Source organism: Leopardus geoffroyi, chromosome C1 (assembly GCF_018350155.1).
Source record: "Leopardus geoffroyi isolate Oge1 chromosome C1, O.geoffroyi_Oge1_pat1.0, whole genome shotgun sequence".
Classification (NCBI taxonomy): Eukaryota; Metazoa; Chordata; class Mammalia; order Carnivora; family Felidae; genus Leopardus; species Leopardus geoffroyi.
Window position 1 is genome coordinate 9,445,164 of NC_059328.1, and position 21,033 is coordinate 9,466,196.

The 21,033-nt window shown below is 48.0% G+C and overlaps 1 protein-coding gene across 4 annotated transcripts; it reads left to right on the forward strand.

Moving 5' to 3' along the window:
* The first annotated feature begins 228 nt into the window (after positions 1-228).
* Positions 229-19,773, forward strand: AADACL3 (arylacetamide deacetylase like 3). 4 transcript variants are annotated; one of them, XM_045475691.1, is made up of 5 exons: positions 229-925; positions 1,779-1,937; positions 13,258-13,474; positions 15,320-15,383; positions 17,577-19,773. In XM_045475691.1, the coding sequence occupies exons 2-5, from the start codon at positions 1,896-1,898 to the stop codon at positions 18,349-18,351; spliced, it is 1,098 nt and encodes a 365-aa protein (XP_045331647.1). In that variant the 5' UTR covers positions 229-925; positions 1,779-1,895; the 3' UTR covers positions 18,352-19,773. The 4 variants fall into 4 exon arrangements, with proteins under 4 accessions (XP_045331647.1, XP_045331646.1, XP_045331645.1 ...); XM_045475690.1 differs by lacking the exon at positions 229-925 and having other exon boundaries at positions 939-1,937; XM_045475689.1 differs by lacking the exons at positions 229-925; positions 1,779-1,937 and adding an exon at positions 8,355-8,896.
* Positions 19,774-21,033: the final 1,260 nt, after the last annotated feature.

Consider the following 21,033-nt stretch of genomic DNA (forward strand, 5'->3'; position numbering starts at 1 on the left):
TGTACCTTCAAACAGGGGCTCAGTGCTTAGCAGTCAAGTAGTCATGAACTTGAATGGGGAAAGAAATCACACTTATTTTCATGAACCTCTAATTGAAATTTAGAACTTTTAAAAATATTTATTTTTGAGAGAGAGAGAGAGAATACGCAGGAGGGGCAGAGAGAAAAGGAGAGAGAGGATCCTAAGCAGGCTCTGCACTATCAGCACAGAGCTTGATAAAGGGCTCAATCTCATAAACTATGAGATCATGACCTGAGCCGAACGCTTAACTGACTGAGTCATCCGGGCATCCCTAAATTTTTTTTTTCTGGCAGAAATGTGGGCCACAGGCCACAGTAATATTGCTTGTACCTGGGACTTTATCACCAATAAGATCACAAATATTTTCATGTATTTCAGTTGTGACAAATATTACAAAACATCCTTTATGCTCATCATTATTTCAAAATGTGGCATTTCTAGATCTGCCACTAGGTAGTGTTATTTAATGTTTTTTTAAAGCACTTATATTTCTATATTAGAAACTGAAAAAAAATCTCTACAACTCCATTTTAATGTAATTAATTTTTCTTAGTAAGTCTATGTCTGTTTTGCAGTTATTTAAGAACATTGTTTTTATGAAATAAGTCCGAAAAATATTCTGAGAAAAAGTCTGCAGCACAAAAAGATTCAAGGATCAGCCCCCAACAATGAATGATCAGGAAGGAGTGGGACATTCCAAAGGGTTCCTGGGTGTCTGCAGGGTCACTCCACCTGTCTGCCATTATGTCCAACATCAAGCCATCATAAAATTAACATGGATGAACAAAGCCATTGTGAAGATTCAGCCAGGATTAGTTACTTCAGATTTTGGAAAGTTGACCTAGCCTTTAGGTCAAAGCTTGTTTGCCTGTTCTTGAGGCAGGAGGGGCTCCTGAAACACAAGGTGGGTCCCCTCCTTTCCTTCCCAGGGGCTTCCTCAGGAAGTATTACATCTCTGCCTGGAAGGCTCTCCCCAGAGAGTTGCTTGGAGAGTGAGCATCCTAAACATTTATGAATGAATAAATGAATGAGTGAGTGAATGAATGCATGAAGGCACCTTCTGATGCTGCAAACAAGGGCAATTACACAGAGACAGGTTTTTCCAAAGCTGACGCCATATTGGTGCCGCATGCAGGAGAAGCTGGCACTGCTGGGATCTGGTCCAAGTTTAAATTCACGTGCCCTCTGTGGAACACTTCCACCTGGCTCTCTGCACCATCATGCCTGACTGTCACCCCTTTGATTTGTCTGCATCTGAGATAGAGACCCAAAGGGTCAGGTGGCCTGATGTAACTTTCACAGCCTCTCTGGCCCTGCAGACCCTCGTGTCCACCTGCTACCAACACTGTTCTCCAAAACCCTTTGCTAGGGACTCAGTTGGACTCCAGGGACTTCCATCTGGGAGTTTCAGCCTCTGTTTCTCCAAACCCAGGAATGTGTTTTCAGGAAACTACTTTTAGCTCATTTTTCCCTTAAAATGTGCACCACACCCCGAGTCCCTCAGCCCCTCCACCCTCACTTCCTTCCCCTCTACCCTTCAAAGCACATATGGATTTTCCTAAGGGATTAAGAGCCCCTCCATGATGTGAAAGGTGGGGAAAGAGACAAAGGTGTCCTTGGTATCCATTTATGGAGCCACTTTTAAGGCAGGAACTATACTAAGGAAGATTAGTCTAGTAATTTTTTCATACCTTCTGTCTTTATTCACTTGGAAGATAGAAAAGAAAGTCAAAGATTCCTGATGGCTCTTTTCACAGAGGATTTGTGACAACTTACAGCAAAAGCATGTGCAATGAGGTCAAAGTAAAAGATGCACAGAAGTGGACACACGACCGGAAGATAGAAGATAAAAGGAAGGAAGATAAGAAAGCAGCATGTTTCCCAAAGGAGCCAACAACATGCCACACTCCAGGCAGGTAATTATTATTATTATTAATTTATTGAAGCATCATTGGCATACAGCATTGTATTGGTTTTAGGTATGTGACATAATGGTTCGATAGATGTATGCACATACATTGCAAAATGACCACCACAAAAAATTTAGTTAGGGGCACCTGGCTGGCTCAGTTGGTGGCGGCTCAACTCTTGATCTTGGGGTCATGAGTCCGAGCCCCACGTTGTGTGTAGAGATTGCTTAAAAATACAACCTTAAAAAAAAGTTTAGTTAATTTCTTTTTTTTTTTTTTCAACGTTTATTTATTTTTGGGACAGAGCGAGACAGAGCATGAACGGGGGAGGGGCAGAGAGAGAGGGAGACACAGAATCGGAAACAGGCTCCAGGCTCTGAGCCATCAGCCCAGAGTCTGACGCGGGGCTCGAACTCACGGACCGTGAGATCGTGACCTGGCTGAAGTCGGACGCTTAACCGACTGCGCCACCCAGGCGCCCCAAGTTTAGTTAATTTCATCACCACACATAGTGACATTTTTTTTTCTTGTGATAAGAATCTAGCAATTACTCTTAACAACTTTCAACATACAGTATTGTTAACTGGAGTCCCCACGGCACATGGCATCCCTTGGACTTATTTACCTTGTAAATGGAAATTTGTACCTTTTGACCACCTTCACTCATTTGGCCTGCCCCCACTCCCTGCTTCTGGCAAACACCAGGCAAGTAATTCTTATCTTGAGAAAGGAGAGAATTCTACTAAGTCTTTAGATGATGCACCGAAAAGAGTTTCAAATGGGAGTTCTATTGATGATAGTAACTGCTATAGCAAAATACACACTGAGTGCATTTGCAAAAGCAAATTGCACGTGCCTATTTCCCAAAGCCAAGGGGGTTTGAAAAGGGTTGGTTCACTGGTCCCCTCACTGTGGTGGGCTGAATAACATCCCCCCACCCCCCTCCCAGAGATGTTCATATCTTAATCCCAGAACTTGCAAATATGTTACCTTACATGGCAAAAGGGACTTTGAACTTGTAATTAAGGATTTTGAGGTGGGGAGATTATCCTGGATCATCCAAGTGGGCCTAATGTAATCACGGAGGCCCATATAAGAGGGAGAGATAGGAGGAGGCAGCATCAGAGAAGGAGGTGGGATGACAGAAACAGAGAACAGAGTGGTGCTGGGAGGGGATCCTGGGATTCCTTGGCTCAGGAATGCAGGCACCTCTAGAAGCTGGGAAAAGGGAGGAAACAGGTGTGAGCCTCTAAGCGGAATGCAGCCCAGCTGATACCTTGATGTTAGAACTTCTGCTTCCAGAACTGTGTGAGAATAAATCGGTATCATTTCAAGGCTCTAAATTGGTGGTAATTTACTATAGCAGCAGTGGGAAATGAATACATTATTCCTCCCTTCCTCCATGAGCTCAACACTAACCAGAAAACAGAATAGGGCTCAAGGATTTGGAGATGAAAATACCTCTGTGCTGGACATTTTCCCTTTGTCCCCCAGGTAGGCTCCCCACCTTCCTCCACCCACTCTGTAGCCTGGGAAACTGACCTGCATGGACCCCGCCAAGAGCATCCTTTGCCCTCTGCTTTCCTGAAGGGCCTGGGCAGAGGAGCACAATAGCATGAGAGCCTAGGAAGGAAGGGGAGTGACAGTGGGGCCAGCTCTATCCCCGTGGGTTTGCCATGTGTAAGCTGTGTGCCTCAGCTCAGCTCACAGGGAGCCCTTTCCACACAGCGTTGGTTCTGCTATATTCCCTCCCCTCTGGGAGGGAGAATGGAGCCCTGCTGTTACCGGCTGTGCTATCCTGTGGGCTCTTTCCAAATTATCCTAATATGATGGTCTTAGTCCATTCAGGCTGCTGTAATAAAATTACCATAAACTGGGTGGCTTAAACACAATAGAAGGCTGGGAAGTCCAAGATCAAGGTGCTAACAGATTCCATGTGTGAGAACCCACTTCCTGGTTCATTGACAGCTGTCTTTTCTCTGTATCCTCACATGGCAGAAGGGGCAAAGGAACTCTTGGAGGTCTCTTACTAGGGCACTAATCCCATTCATGTGGGCCCCACCCTCATGACCTGATCACCTCCCAAAGGGCCCACCTCCAAATATCATCACACTGGGGATTAGAGTCAGCATATGAATTACAGGGGGACACAAACATTCAGTCTATAGCATGAGTAAGCAATCCAATTCCTGCTAGGACCCTGATACATCACCTTTCTTTCTGATAAAGCTGATTATCAGAGCATGTGGCTTAGGTGTGTGGGCAAGGGTGCTGCCTGATATTAGGAACAGGGTCCCAGGCAGCATTGAACATACATACACCTCTCTCTGGAGGCACCTGGCTACAGAGAACAGGATGCCCCTTCTCTGCGGGCAAACAGATGTCACAGCGAGCTGAGCATGCCCAATTCCTTCTCCATTTCGCAAAAGCCACTTCTCCTCCAAGGGGAAGAGTGAGTGCAGAAGTAGAGGGAACGTAGAGTGTTATTTTTCTAGAGATTGCTTGGCCCAGGGGAGAAGTACACTCAAATACTTCTTAGCTTCTGCCTTTGGGCAAGTAGAATTCAAGGCAGGAAACGTATCGTAAAAGAATACCATTCAATGTTGATAAGGGTGCTGTTGTGGGTTGAATTATGTCCCTCTAAATTCATATGTTGTGAGTTTTTATTTTATTTTATTTTATTTTATTTTTCAACGTTTATTTATTTTTGGGACAGAGAGAGACAGAGCATGAACGGGGGAGGGGCAGAGAGAGAGGGAGACACAGAATCGGAAACAGGCTCCAGGCTCTGAGCCATCAGCCCAGAGCCTGACGCAGGGCTCGAACTCCCGGACCGCGAGATCGTGACCTGGCTGAAGTCGGACGCTCAACCGACTGCGCCACCCAGGCGCCCCTGTTGTGAGTTTTTAAATTAAAAAAAAAATTTTTTTTTTTAAGTAATCCTTACACCCAACATGGGGCTCAAACTCACGACCCTGAGATCAAGAGTCACATGCTCTACTCGACTGAGGCAGCCAGGCACCCCTAAATTCATATGTTGAGCCTAACCCCCAGTACCTCAGAATGTGACCTTACTTAAGAGGTAAGGTCTTTGCAGAGATGATCAAAATGAGGTCCTCAGAGTGGGCCTCACTCCAATACAACTGGTGTCCTTGTAAAAAGGGAAACTGGACACAGAGACATGTGTAGAGGGAAGACAATGTGAAGATACAGGGCGATGACAGCTGTCCAAAAGCCAAGGAGAGGGTCCTGGAGCACACCCTTCCTGCACAGCCCTCAGAAGATATCAGCCCTGGTGACACCTTGGACCTCCAGCCTCCAGAACTGGGAGACTCTAAGCTTCTTTTGCTAAAGCTCCCCTTCCCCCACCCCCACCCCCAGCCTGGGGTCCTTTGTTTAGGGCAACTCCAGCACGCTGAGAAAGGCGACTTCCACAGTAAATATATAACTCTGTGCCAAATGACATCGCAGCAAGATACACAAAGGAAAAGACTGCTAGAAATTCCCTAATGAGCCTGCAGGAGCACAGACACCACAAAGAGACGTAACAGGAGTACTTGACCTGACCTTGGGCTGGGGACTCCTTGGCGGTCTGTGGTTGGACTTCAAGGGCCCTAACATCACGATCAAACTATTTTTTGTGCCAGATGCTGGCACTCAGCACCCTCCTTACTGTTCTGAACCCTCTCCTGTGTCTGGGGGTTAAATGCCGGAGAATGGCGCTTCCTAGGCCATCTTGCCCACAAGGCTCCAGTTTGTCTCAGGAACATCCGTCCCGAAAGCTCTGGAAGGCAGCTAGAAGCGGAAACCATTCTTCCTGGGCAGCGCCGAGCATGCGCACGTGACCACCAGCCAGTAGAAGCCTCCACGTTTTGCACGCGCCTCCCGGTGTCCCCTGGCGAGTCAGCCCTCTTCCTGTTCCAGAGATCAGTCAGCAGAGTGGTTTCCTGTGACACCTGGGGTGCTGTTTACTGAAAGCCTGCCCTCCCTCCACCCTGCCCACAGTGTTTTGAATTCCCTATATTAAATCTCCTCTTGCTTGTTGGACAAAAGGCTGCGTGGCAGAACGATCCTATGAATCCGCCAAACTCCATTTCATTTTCATCCTTAGGTAGATGGAAGGTTTGCGCCCCCCCCAGCGAGTCCCACGCATTTCGGTGAAGCCACGTGAATGCGTTCCGGCCAACGGGATGCATTTCCAGGCCTGGCCCTTAAGTTCTCCTCCACGGGTTCTTCCGCGAGCATATCACTCCTGGGGCTCCTGGCAAGGCACGGAGGACCGGCGGAGGACCGGAAGGTGTCAGAACATCAGACGGAAAGAAACGTGGGTCCTGGAATCAGCAAGTGGTGCGGATGTTCCTCAAAGACGCCAGTGTCTGTGTTGGGAGGGGAAAATCAGTCTTCATTCTACCAAAATCTTTTGTTATAGCAGCTAGAATTACTGATCCTAAGTGATATAACCAGGAAATAAAAAATGGTTCGGTGCTTATATGTAGGCATTCCCTCATTCTCCCTGTGCTTTTGCATAATTTCTGGGTTAAGTGTTTATAAACCTCGGTGGTAACAGACTCTAATCCTGCTCATAGTAATTGATCTATGCGTATTTTCTATTTCTTGGGTGAAATTCATATATATTTTTTAAGTTTACTTATTTATTCTGAGAGCAAGAGAGCACATGTGTGAGTAAGGGAGGGGCAAAGAGAGAAGGAGAGAGAAAATCCCCAATGATAGTGCAGAGCCTGACGTGAGGCCCCATCCCATGAACCAGTGAGATCATGACCTGAGCTGAAATCATGAGGCGGATGCTGAAGCGACTGAACCACCCAGGAGCCCCCAGATATTTATATTTTGACAAAGAAAATCTTCATTTTCAAAATCATTGGCATATAGTTTCATGTACTGTAAAAAAGATCTTTCTAAGCATAATAAGAGAACAGATGAGAGATTTCATTGTGTAAAAATTACAAACGTCAACGCAGAAAAATGACATTAACAAAGTTAAAAAAGCAAATAACTAGAAAATAATCCTTAAAAATATTTAAAAAAATTTTTATTGAAGTATACACTCCATACAGTGTGATATTAGATTCAGATGCACAGCATACTGACTCAGCAATTCTATACATTACTAAGTGCCCACCACAATACGTGTGGTCACCGTCTGTCACCAATGTTATTACTACAAATATCTTTTCAAGTCAGTGCAAAAAGATAAACAAAAACAGAAAATTTTAGATACAGAGTATGAAGACACAAAATAAGTTCACATGAATCCGTAAAGGAAAAACCTCAAATAATGGGTAAAATATGAAAGAATGTTCTACTTCATTGGATTCAAAGAAATGCACACTGAAAGCTAATGGAGTTACTATTATTATCCCCATCTTACAGTCTGGGAAGCTGAGGCTCAGAGAGTGTATTGTAACTCGCTCACGATGAGAATGCTGGATGGGGCAGAGCCAGGCTTCAAATCCGAGTCTTCATCCTGGGCACTACCAGCCTGTTGGACCAGGTACCTCCTCGCTGTGCATTGCCGGATGTTAAGCAACATCTCTGGAACAGACCCCTGCGATGCCAGTATCAGCCCCCACCCTGCCCATTTTGTTGTGACAACCAAAAATGTCTCTAGACATTGCCAGTTCTCTCCCGGGCGGGTAGGATCTCCCTGTGCTCTGACACCATGGTGGGGAGGTGGAGGAGAGGGCAGCCGTCATCGCTGTTACTGCAGATGTGGGACTTGTCATTAGGGAAGATTTTGAACAGTGACATCGATCTCTGACCTAACCTGAAAAGGCAGGTAAGCTCAAATTTTCCTGCTTTACAATGAAAAGGACAAAGCTTGTTCATTCATTGCTTCATTTGGTAGACATTTGCTGAGCACCTGCTAAGTACCAAACCCTGACCTAACCTCTGAGGATAAGGCAAGGAACAAAGCAAAAATTCTTGTCCCCACAGAGGTGCCACTCCACAGACAATAAACAAACAAGTGAAGTATGCGATATTTCAGGTGATAATAAAGGCCATGAAGAAGTGGAGGGTGGGATGGGCATAGGGATGCTGGTGGGGAGTTATACCTTTAAATAAGGTGTCCAGGCACAGCCTCACTCAGAAGGTGACATTTGAATAGAGACCTGCAGTAGGGGAGGAGTTGAGCTCAACCATTGTCTTGGGGAACACTGTTGCACAGAGAACCACAAGTACAAACACTCTGGGACCTCCTTGGCAGACTAAGGAACAGCGAGCATGGCCAGAGTGTAATTAGGGGGTGAGTGCCACCAGAGCACAGGTGGAGGGAATGGTGTTTGTGACATCCATGGTGACTTCTCCAAGGCCATTTCTTTTTTTTTTTTTAAGTTTATTTATTTATTTTGAGAGAGAAAGAATCCCAAGCAGGCTCCGCAGTGGCAACACGGAGCCTGACGCGGGGCTCGAACTCACAGACTGTGAGATCATGACCGGAGCCGAAACCAAGAGGTGGGCACTTAACCAACTAAGCCACCCAGGTGCTCCTCCAAGGCCATTTCACGTAGCAGTGCTCCAGGGTGTAGCTGGAACTTTGGAGCCCTCATTTCCAGCTGAGTCAGGCTGCATGAACCACTTTCTCCTCTGCATGGGCCCTGCCCTAGAATTACGTCCTCACCTGAGTCTGTGACTCACCTGGGCTGGGCCAATGCTGTGGAGATGGGGAGGTGGGGAGGGCAGGTTGTGGTGTATAAGTGGAGGAGGGCTGCTGACTCCTGACTGTGTCTGGCACTGAACAGCCTCTTCTCTTAGCCTCCTCTGTGCTGAAAAACAGCATGATGGCAGTCCTGCTCCTGCCCCTTCTCATGGCAGCCTGTGCGTTCTTGGGGGTTGGTCTGTGGGTCATCTGCAGCCATCTCCTTACTGCGGACATCCCTGCAGCCATCGGCCACCCGGTGAAACTGCGGGTCCTGGATTGCCTTTTCCTGCTGTTGTTGAGATGGGTGAGTTCCGTGTTTGATTTTTCCTCTCCGCCTGAGGGTTCAAGGAGGAGGTTGGGAAAACACATGAGAAGATTCTAGTTGCATTGACGCAGCAGCAGAGACAGGCTGGCTGCATTTTATTCTCACATCTGAATGATCCCTGTTAGGGAACCTATTAACTAAGAGGTTCTCAATCTCTTCCTAGTGTTGCTCAAGCTGTACTGGACTCAGAGCCAGAAAATGAAAAAAGATTTACTTCCTCGGTTAACAGGAAAGAAAGGTCGATTCCAGTCCCACCCTCCCTGCCTCCTGTCTTACTGTCTTCACAGCACACACTATGAAGCTGTGAAGACAAGAATGAGTTACTCCGGATTTTGAGCCCCCATTACCACCTACCTAGCTAGAACCAGCCAACAACAAAGACACATGCAGCCAATTGGTAAATTAGTACAAATGAGCAAAACTTCAGAATGTAGCTTTAGATACACACACACACACACACACACACACACACACACACAATCTTTTTACTATTGAGAGATGGAAAACTGTTTATGTCATATAGTCAGATTCTGCTCATTGCTACTGGTGTGTGAATTTAATAGAATAGATACAAATAGATCGTGGGGAGAATTGTGTCAAAGTTGCCAACGGGGACTGGTTGTGCTTTTCCAGAGGGCTGACAGATTGAATACAGAAAACACGGTTAAGTCTCTTATGCAACGGAAGGGACTCCCTGGTGTCTTCTTTGCTTTCCTCAAGCTTAGCTAGTATCCTCATGATTGTTGTTCTAAATTCCAGGTCAGGCATATTACTTATGTCTGTTTCGATTAGATCCCTGGCCGTGACCCCTTTTTGTTCCTTCTTTTGGGATGCATCCCTCTGTCTTGGCATTTTGTTTACGTCTGTGTCTTCTGTGTGTTAGGAAAGCCTGTTCTGTTCCCTGCTCCTAAGAGTTATGGCTATAATGTTCATTTATTTATTTTGAGAGAGAGCAAGAGAACGAGCGGGGCAGAGGGTTAGAGGGAGACAGAGGGGGAATCCCAAGCAAGTTCTGTGCCGTCAGCATAGAGCCTGACACAGGGCTCAATCTCACGAAGCTCGAGGTTGTGACCTGCGCTGAAATCAAGAGTCAGACGCTTAACTGTCAGAGCCAGCCAGGCGTCTCGAGAGTAATGGCTATATGAAGAAGACCTCATATACTGTTCAGGGACTGGTGCTTCAGGAAGGGTCTCTGGTATATGCCGTGTGCACTCTGCTGCTGTGTTTTGGCTGCTCTTTCCCTCAGGTCAATCCTCTGCAGAACTTCTCCTTGCCTGCAGTGGGGTGTTTGGACCTTGTCTAGTGTGTGGTGAGCTTTAACTAGGTGTGTTTTAGTCTACTTGTTAAAAGAAGCTGGATCCTATTTCCCCTAGAGCTGCATTCTACATCAGTAGACCTGGTGTGTGTGTGTGTGTGTGTTGGGGGGGAGTTGCACTGGTCTTCTGGGGGAGGGGCCTGCTGTGCTAGCTCTCAGGGGGACTTGCCCTAGTTCAGAAGCACCTGCAAGGCGCAGGGGGGAGGGGCTTGGTGTAAGGGGCTCCAGCTTCCCCTGGGTGATGCTGTGCTGCCCACTGAAGTCCAGCAGTGTGATGGGCTGGGGAATGACATCAGTCCTTTCTCTCTCTGTCTCTCTCTCTCTCTCTCACCTGGAGCAGGGAGTTCTCCCCCGCTGCTGTTCAGGAAGCCCTCACAGAAGAGTGAACAAATCTCCCTTGTGTGTCCCAGGTGTCCCTCAGATGCCCCTGCCTCCCTCTGTGTCCTGGCTTTCTGCTGCCTGGTGGCACAGTACTCTTGTGTTTTATCTCAGGTACCCGGCTGTGTTTCACAATTCCAAACTCAGGGACCCAGTGTGGCACGGACCCATGCTGATCCTCTGGGGTAGGGTCTCACTGTGCTGTGACCGGTGCCTGTTTGTCCCAGAAGGGCAGTCGCATGACCGCGCAGGGCTCGGAGTTTGTGGTAAAGCGCAGCAAAAAGCCGATGCCAAGGTTTGCTGCCCTCTGTCTCTGTTCCTTTGCTTGTGATGCTTGTGAACAGGGCAGCATGTGGGTGCCTGGGGCTCTTTTGTCCCCTGAGAGGCTGTGCCACCTCTGCCAGATGCACTCCAAGCAGGAAAACTGTGTCTCCCAGTGTGACCCAGGGGATCCTCAGACCACACTGCCCACTCCTGGGCCTCCTCCCTCCTTCCCTGAAGCACCGCTAAGCCCACCAGGCCGTGCCTCTGACTTCTTTGCCTTCTGTGGGCCCCCCTGCTTGTGCAACTTGCGATGTCCGGCCCCTCTTGATTTGCCCGTCAATGGTTTGGGCAAATGTTTTTCTTATGTAGTCCCCTGGGCCCTGCTCTCTCTCTCTCCCTCTCTCTCTCTGTCTCTCAATCTCTGTCCTCTCTCCATGATCAGGGCTCCCTTCTCTCTGCAGCACCTACAATTCTTTTCTTCCCCAAATCACGTCTCTGCACCTTCCTACCTTCCACGATGTGGCCTCTTTTTCTCCTTCTTATTGTGCAGTTTGTTCTGTGAGTCCTCAGATCAATTTTCCTGGGTGATTTGACATTATCTAGCTGTGTTTGAGGGATGAGGCAAGCCTAGGGCCCCCCTACAGCTCCACCATCTTAACGCCCCCCCCCCCCCGAGGCTGAGGCTTTCTCAACTCTCTTACATAATGAAAAGCAAGTGCAAACACCTGTTCCCATGAAGACCCCTTCCTGGAGAAGAACCCACTGGCTGAAGGCTTCCTATGTCCAGCTTTCACAAGATCTGATGATTTGTCCTCTGGCTTTCCTGACCTTGACCCTCATAGTCTGTAGTCTGGACTCCCAAATACGATGACTCAGTTTCCTCATCTGCAAAAGAGAGGGAAATAGTAGTCCAGACTCCATAGCATGTTGTGGGCTATGATGAGCTAAACCGTCCCGAGTGCAGGTTACAATTCCTGGCATAAAGGAAACCCTCAATACGTATTAGCCTTATTACTGTTTGTTGACTTGCTTTTTGTTTGTTTGTTTGTTTTTGTTTTGTTTTCTTGTTTTTACAAAGATGTGTCATGTAACTACTATGTGTCGTCCACCAGTTGTGGCTCTGGGATCAATGAGGGGCAAAAGAAATAAAGTCCCAGATAGAGTCTGCCTTCAGGGAGCTTATAGTCTCATGGCAGTGTTGGTGGGGAGACAGAGAGAAGAATCAGGCAAAACCACTAGAAACCAATCCATTTACAGAGCGTCAAGTGCTTCCAGCAAAGTGAAAGAGGGCTTCTTCATCCGGGGTTCTCTGAATCCCCAAGGGGACAGAAGACAAGGGGTCCGTGAAAGTGGGTGGGGTAAAAAAAAACTCTCCGTTTTCACTCACTTCTAAAGGAAATGCGGGGTTCCCTTCCATGAAGAATGATGGGGACAAACCACAGTTGTGACAGCACAACCTGGGACTTTGTCACCAAGAGGAATCCCGCATATTTCCAGAGCGTATTACAGCCATGGCAGATATGGTGAAAAATTGCACGGATACCTCATTTCTTCGAAGTAATAATGGTATTAAACCAGCCGCTAGATCTCGCTGTTGTGTGCTCGTATATAATCCCACATATTTTATTTTAGGTGTCAAAAACATTCTGTGACGAGGTCCACAGGCATCGCTTAAAGCCCAACTGGCATTGGTGCAAAAAGGGTTAGGAACCACTAGAAAGAGGGTGCCTGGGTGAGAGACGACTTTGTTTACTTTTATTTTGTTATCATGCAAACTTTCAGATATGCACCAAAGGAGACAGAAAACTATGGAGATGCCCCATGTACCCTCCCCCCAGTACTCATTGCTGACTCCTGGCCAATCTTGTTTCACCGGTGGCCCCACCTTTTCCCCCTTCTCATTTCTCAGGAAGTGGACCTCAGACATCATATTAGCTTATCCAAAAGGTTTCAGTCATTATCTCTGAAAGACCAGAACGCCCTCACCTTTTAAAAAACATAACCACAGTGTAGTTATCACGTCTTAAAACTAGCAACTAATGCTTGGGACGCCTGCATTGGCTGGGCTGGTCCAGGAGGGCCTGCCCCGGGAAGAGAGGTCACGTCCAGGCCACGGTTGGGGGTGTTCTGGGGGAGAGGGACCCTCATGGGGTGGCCAGAAGCTCGGTTTGTGGGACCGGGTGTCAATTGTCTGGGGAAAGAGGATGAGGGGGCAGTGTGGGCCAAGGTGGGGTGGACTTACTGCAGTGTCGCAAGGGCGCACGTGGACACGTGGTCCAGCCTGCCCTCCAGCCACTCCGCTGGGGGCACGGGTGGCAGCTGCACCCGAGCGCAGCACAGACTGAAATGCTTCCGGCCTCATTTCCTCCTCTCTCACCAACAGGGGATGATTTTTGAGAAGCTGAGAATCTGTTCTATGCCCCGATTTGTCCGTTTCATGCATGATCTGAGGCCACTGAAGGAGGATCCGGATGTCGTGGTCACAGACCTCCGCTACGGGACAATCCCTGTGAAGCTGTACCAGCCCAAAGTGTTTTCCTGCATCCCCAGGCCTGGCATCGTGTTCTACCACGGCGGCGGGGGGGTCCTGGGGAGCCTGAGTAAGAGTCTTTCCCTCAGACCCCACCCATAGTATGACAGTCCCAGAGCAGAGCTGGGTGGCCACCCACCTTCCAGCAAGAGGTGGCACCCCAGTCTATAAGCCGCTGTAGGACCCGGACAGTTAGCGGGTCCCAGATCATCCAGGTGGCAGAGATATGGAAGGTACTGATCTCTTTCTGGAACTAAGGAGACCTATATATGCAACATATATATTCATATATACATATGCTATATAAATATATATATTCATATATATGCTCTATTTACATTCATATATTCATATATACACATATGTGTATATATTCATATACACATATGTGGATATATTCATATACACATATGTGTATATATTCATATACACATATGTGGATATGTTTATATCCATATATATATGGAATATCCATATATATATATGAAATTCACACAACATAAAATTAACCACTTTTTTTCTTAATGCTTATTTATTTTTGAGAGAAAGAGTGTGAATGAGGGAGGGGCGGAGAGAGGGAGAAACAGAACTTGAAGCAGGATCCAGGCTCTGAGCTGTCAGCACAGAGCCTGACACAGGGCTCAAACTCACGAACTGCAAGATCATGACCTGAGCAGAGGTCGGACGCTCAATCGACTGAGCCACCCAGGCACCCCAATTATTTATTTTTATTTATTTATTTATTTTTGATAGAAAGAGGTCCCAAGCGAGAGAAAGGCAGAAAGAAAGAGGGAGAGAGAGAGAGAGAGAGTGAGTCCTAAGTGTGGAGCTCGAAGTGAGGCTCAACGAACTCACCCCATGTGGGCTCAAACTCAGTGAACTGTGAGATCATGACCTGAGCCAAAGTTGGATGCTTAACTGACTGAGCCACCCAGGCGCCCCCAAATTAACCACTTTAAAGTGTACAATTCAGTGGTGTTTAGTACGTTCATAGTGTTCTACAACCAGCACCTCTATTCAGTTGGAAATAGGATTTTTTTTAAAGTGGAAATAGCTAAACACATGTCCTTTTGTTTCATACCAGCTATCGTCTGAGACAAATTTTGGTACAGACAGGAGAACCAACAATTTGAGGAAAATTAATGACAGAAAAAACTCAAAATCGAGACCGTTTTATTTTCTTAGCCCCCCCCCTCCACACACACACACTGGTGCCCCATGAATTCAAGGGAAAAAACCCTTTTATTTGGTTTCAGCCCTGCCTTCTAAACTGTGGAATGTCAGAGGCACACTGCGGTAGCTTTTGAGAGTAAGGGATTTGATGCAACCATGGTTTTGGTTTGGTCTGCATAATGGATGGTGGTAACAGTAGGTATTGATAAATATTATTAATAATTAATATTTACACAGCAGACACTGTGGAAGCCCTCTATGTAATAGTTATCTCATTAACCACCCCCCCGCCCCCAAACAACCCTGTTATTATCATCGTACCCATTTTACCGATGTGGCAGTCAAGCCTCAGGGAGGTCAAGGCACTTGCCCCAGACTACTTCGGCTCAAGCTAAAAGGAGGCAAAGTCGGGATGTGAGCTCCGGTCTGAATCTAGAGCTCGCACCCCTGTGCTCTATGGCCAAACGGCATCTCAGATATTTTGAATGGATTGCAGAGTCAATGGGGATGGGGGGAAATCTTAGAGGAAGTTCTTCAGACAGGATCTCAGAGGAGAAGTTCTAGAAGGTGGGGAGGAAGGACTGCTCCACAGCTGGAAAGAAAGTTTGCAAAACCTTGTTAGGATCAGCCCCAGCTCTCTGTCTGTGGTGGTTGTCAGAGAGAAAGGGGCAGCTCATGGTGATGGCTGGCAAAGGAGGCCACTAATCTTCCTAGTGAATGTTAAATACCTTTTATTTTCTAGAAACCCATCATGTCATATGCTGTCATCTGTCCAAGAAGAGTGGCTCAGTGGTCCTATCAGTTGGGTGAGTAAAAGACGGAGGGGTGGTGCTGGATAAGGGGGGTGGAGAGCCAGGCTTGGGGCGGGCAGGGGGATGCAGGGACACCAGGACACCGGAGCAGGGGATGATGGGCTGTGAGCAGCGGTGAGGAGAGGGACAGGGAGAGGCAGAGAACAGCACTCCTCCCTGTGGGTGGCCCTCGGGCCTTCTGTGCATGGCAACATCTGGAAGCTGTGTGGGGGGTGGTCTTCTCTGGGTAGCTCAAGTGCAGGGCTTTGCAAACATGAGCCCTGTTGGTGGCACAGAAGCACGTTCCAGACACTTAGCACCTCCTACGCGAAATGCCACAGTGCCCTGCACGGTAACAGACAACCTCGGCCATTGCCGTAGAATTCCCAAGTGCTCCCGAGAGGGAGGTCCACCCCGGTGAGACACGGGGCGGGGGCAGGAGAGACCTGGGGTGGCCCCTCCCCTGGCAAAGTGGACACATAAGAGGAGAGGTCACTGTGGTCAAGTGGCCTCATCCTTCCTCCCCTGCCGCCTGACACCTTGTCCCACGGGGGCAGGAATGGTTCCTTCCTGATTAATCTTTCCTGCGGTTTATTTATTTATTTATTTAATATATGAAATTTATTGTCAAATTAGTTTCCATACAACACCCAGTGCTCATCCCAAAAGATGCCCTCTTCAATGCCCATCACCTCCACTCCCCTCCCTCCTACTCCCCATCAACCCTCAGTTTGTTCTCAGTTTTTAAGAGTCTCTTATGCTTTGGCTCTCTCTCCCACTCTAACCTCTTTTTCTTTTTTCCCTTCCCCTCCCCCCCATGGGTTTCTGTTAAGTTTCTCAGGATCCACATAAGAGTGAAAACATATGGTATCTGTCTTTCTCTGTATGGCTTATTTCACTTAGCATAACACTCTCCCTGCGGTTTCATTTAAATGCGCATTCCAGGGGCGCCTGGGTGGTTCAGTTGGTTAAGCATCTGACTTCGGCTCAGGTCATGATCTCGCGGTCTGTGGGTTCGAGACCTGCGTCGGGCTCTGTGCTGACAGCTCTGAACCTGGAGCCTGCTTTGGATTCTGTGTCTTCCTCTCTCTCTGCCCCTCCCCACTCCTGCTCCTAAAAAATTTTAATAAATGCACATTCCATAGAGCAGTACCAATGCCAATGTCTTGGTGGGAATACATTTCCCAGCTTCCGTGTGGCACAGCTGGTTGAGTTAGAGTGAAAGATACAGAAATCGGTCCTGGATGAGGCAGAGGACCCCAGAGAAACCACTCACTTTACAATTCTCAGCTCCCAAACCGTATCTGCAGTGGGGTAGACGTCTTGATCCAAGTGTTGGCCATGATATGCCTTACAACTCTGGTCACTATAGTATGCCAGCAAATCTCTGCAAGAGAGTTATTTTATGAATCCAAGATAGATGAGGCTTTAGAGTAGAAACATTGCTGTCCTGGCATGAACTCAGGGTGGCTTAAAAGAGGAGGCATCGCGATGGGAATGGTTGGCAAAAGTTCGTGGGTCCCACAGAGTATTTTTTTTTCTTTCTTTTTTAAATTTGAGACCAGCATTTAAAATGGTAACATTTCTCACAACACCCAGATTTCTGGAATCTCTTGAGAAACCGGGAGGTCTAGCATGCCACGCTGCTGACCTCCATGGCAGTAGTGCATGGCACACCTTTAGGACAGCAGTGGTCCAGAGTGGACGTGGGTGATCTGGAGGAGACCCGTACGTTAACTGCTGGCCCCTGGTGGTCTTTATGTCTGCAAGATCCTCCCACAAAACCTGCAAGCATGGCAGGGTTAATTGGAATTGAAACCCAGGCAAATCTGGAGTTGCTCATACAAGAATCATAAGAAAAGGGGACAGCTGTGAGCCAGGGAAGGACCCATGGGTAGGTTCAGAAAGATGGGGTTCATGCTGGTGATTGCTAAGTTGTTGACCCATAGGCAGATGACAGGGCTCTCGTGGTCACAGCCTGTCCGCCAAAGGGTCATTTAGACGGAGGGAACAGCAACCGCCACTCACGGAGCCTGTGTGCCAGGCTTCATGCCTATCACCTCATGGAAGCCTCATACCATGAGTTCACTTTCTTGGGCTTCAGAAAGAGAGGCTAACGGATGAAATTTGGTCTAAGGGATGCTAGACACGTATTGTTGGCTCTCCTAGGGCGATGAGCGTAAACCGTGTTCCTTGGTTCTTTTTTAGATACCGCCGCCTGCCCCAGCATAAATTCCCGGTGGCGGCACGAGACTGTATCGCAGCCACCATCCACTTCTTGAAGTCCCTGAATGTGTATGGGGTGGATCCAGATCGGGTCGTGGTCTGTGGTGACAGTGTGGGAGGGGGAATGGCCACGGTAGTTTGTCAAAAACTTTTGGACTGTCCAGATCTGCCCAAGATCCGTGCTCAGATCCTGGTCTACGCCATCCTCCAAGCTGTGGATTTTCAATCCCCTTCCTATCAGCAGAACAGGAATATCCCACTGCTCAATTGGAATTTTGCCTTCTACTGTTGGAGTCGTTACCTGGACATCAACCCCTCCTGGAAAAGCACCATCATGAAAGGTGCCCATTTGCCTGCTGAAGTCTGGGAAAAGTACAGAAAGTGGTTGGGTGCAGAAAACATCCCGGAGAGGTTTAAGAAGAAAAGCTACCGGCCGATGCCCCATGAGCCCCTAAACGAGGCTGCCTACCTGGAGACAAACCTTGCTCTGGATTTGATGAACTCACCCCTGATCGCAGAAGATGAAGTCATGTCTCAGCTCCCCGAGGCTTGCATTGTGAGCTGTGAGTATGATCTTCTCCGGGACCATTCACTGTTGTTCAAGAAGCGGTTGGAGGACTTGGGAGTCCCGGTGACATGGCACCACATGGAGGATGGTTTCCACGGAGTGCTTAGCACCTTTGATATGGGCTACTTGCAATTCCCCTGCTCCGCAAGGATTCTAAATGCCATGGTCCGTTTTCTAAATAAGCTGTGACCGTCTTTCCTTCCTGTTAGAACTGCGGAAGTGTGCGTTCAGCCACGATCTGGTTCCCCAATGGGACTCTTTGTTGTGATGTAGGCGAGGCTGAGTGGGGCTGGGGAGGGTGTCGAGGTTGCCATGTTCTTCTTGCTTCAGCTTCTAGAACTGCAGAATGCATATTTCTGATGTCTCAAGGGAGAGCAGTAGGAGAGACAGGTTTGGGGGGGGAGGGTGGGACTCTGTTCATGTTCGTGGTCAGGAAAACTTGAGCTGCAGTGGCCATTGGAGAGAGTGAATGATCATGTAAGGGTTGCCTGTGGCTTTCCTGAGGGAGAGTTCAGGCTGATGTAGGCTGTAGGTAGCACTTGGCTAGCCTTGGAATGAAACAGGCATCATGTGCAATCCCATGGACTTTTTTCAGCCTAGCTCAGAGGATGGGGCTCTGATGTTCTAGACTGCTGAATGGAAGTGGGAAACTGGTGTCACTCTCCCCCTGTGGGTACACAGTAACATTTCTCCTGCTGTTCCTCTGCCTCTGTGCTCAGAGTTTTGACTGTCTGGGCTTGAAGAGTTAGGACAGAATGGATAGGTTTTCCATAGTGGTTGGCACCTAGAGGCTGATGAAGATAGCCAAGAGCCATCTGGCCAGGGAGCTCTGGATCTCCTGGAGTCAAAGGAGCCAAAGGGCTGAAGATGTATTAGCAAAAACGATTTCTGTCTGAAGACACACAACCAACTCAAATTGGCCTAAATCAGAGAAAGAATGTATTGGTTGATGTAGCTATGAATTCCAAGGATAAATCAGGTATGGTTTGATCTAGGAACTCAGACGATGCCACCAGCTGCCTTCTCTTCTCCTCTGCATTTACTTCACCTTCACCTCTGCATATGGGTGGCCCTGAGTAGCTCCATACTTACATTCTCTAGAGTCAAGTCCATCCTTATAGACTTGCCTCATTCTCAGCCATCCCAGAAGAAACCACATTGTAACTCAATAGCTCTGTGGGCATTTTGGGTGGTGTGTCCAGGTGCCACAACTAAGGGAATGGAATGTTCTGACTGGCCAGGCCTAAGTCCCATACTGGCCTTGGAGTGAAGGATGGGATCAACTCCACCCAGTGCTTGGACTGAGCATGAGGGAAGGAGAGAATACTTTCCTCACATCAACACTCACTCTTCTACAGTAGACATCAATGCTTACTCTGAGTGGACATCAGTGCCAACTCTGCTGGGTGGACATCAATGCTTACTCTACCACAGAAGCTAAATGAACTCTGAATCAGAGTACTTGGATGTGGCAAGGGATGTCAAGGACCACTCAACAAGTTGGCCACTTGTCCATGAGGAATAAAAATTCCAATGAAGGGGCGCCTGGGTGGCTCCGTCGGTTGGGTATCCGACTTCAGCTCAGGTCATGATCTCGCGGTTCATGAGTTTGAGCCCTGCATCACGCTCTGTGAGCCTGCTTCAGATTCTGTGTCTCCTTCTCTCTCTGCCCCTCCCCCGCTCACACTCTGTCTCTGTCTCTCTCAAAAATAAATAAATGTTTAAAAAAATTCCAATGAAATGGATGGCCCAGGTTCCCAGGCTGGCCCTACCTGGTCTTCAGGTTGGCTAGCAGCTTTTATAGGCCAAGGTCCAAGTCTACTGCACAGAGACCCCCGTGCATGACCTTAACTGGCTTTCAGTTGAATGCTCGTGCTGAAACATGGGGCAGAGAGGAATCCCATCTGGTGGCTCCTCAGTCCATTCACAGCAGGAGACCAGCAGGTGTCTTTGTTGGAGAATTAGGAACCACTCACTGAAAGCACCTCGTCTGGTGGCCCCTCAGCTGTTGGACAGAACTGGGATCTGAGGAGCATGGTCCCTTCTAGAATAGGTCTCTGAGCTGAGTCTGGGTAGGCTCCTCTCCTGGAATGTGGCCTTCATTGTTTTATGCTGCCTCTGACTGAGCTGGCCTTCTGGGGAGTTGGGTGGTTAGCTCTCCTACTGTGGGATGGCAGGGGGTGTGTGAACCAGTGGAGGACCATACCCAAGGGAGATGAGTCAGTTACGTTTTTGGGGCTGGAAGAACCTCTGGCTTTGAATTTCCACTGCCCTGTGATAAGAAAGCAGTTGCTTCGAGCTGCTACCCTGGCATTTTCCAGCACGATAGCCCTGCTCACACCCACAGGCTAGACATTCAGATAAGAACCTGGAGCTTAGGATTCTTGCTATAAGTTCCCACTCTACTTTTCCTGGGCCACCTTTAAAAATAGCCATGTAGGGTTGAGTCCACAAGAAGTTAGTGACCTCTGCCACAGCCACCTTATCAGTAGCAGGTGCTTACTACCCTGCTCTCTCTCCTGCTCACTCGAGACCTGAAACAGAGGACTTGGCTCATTGTACATCACAACCCCATTTCTGGAATCTATAAGCAATAAATCTTGAGACTTTACTACCTTTGTGTGAGCATGTTGAAACTGCGCCTTCAATCAAAAAGACCCCCAGGTTTCTACATCCCCAAGATCGGAGCTAGGAAACTGAGGGAGCTTCCTGTCCACCCTACGAGGGAGGCTCACACCTCCTCACTCAGCAGGTCATAATCTGCATATTCTTAACGTAATACACCAGCTATGGTCCCCCCAACAAGCTCGTGTGTTCCTCATGTGAATTCTACAAAGTAGGTATTCTTTTTTTTTTAAGTTTTATTTTATT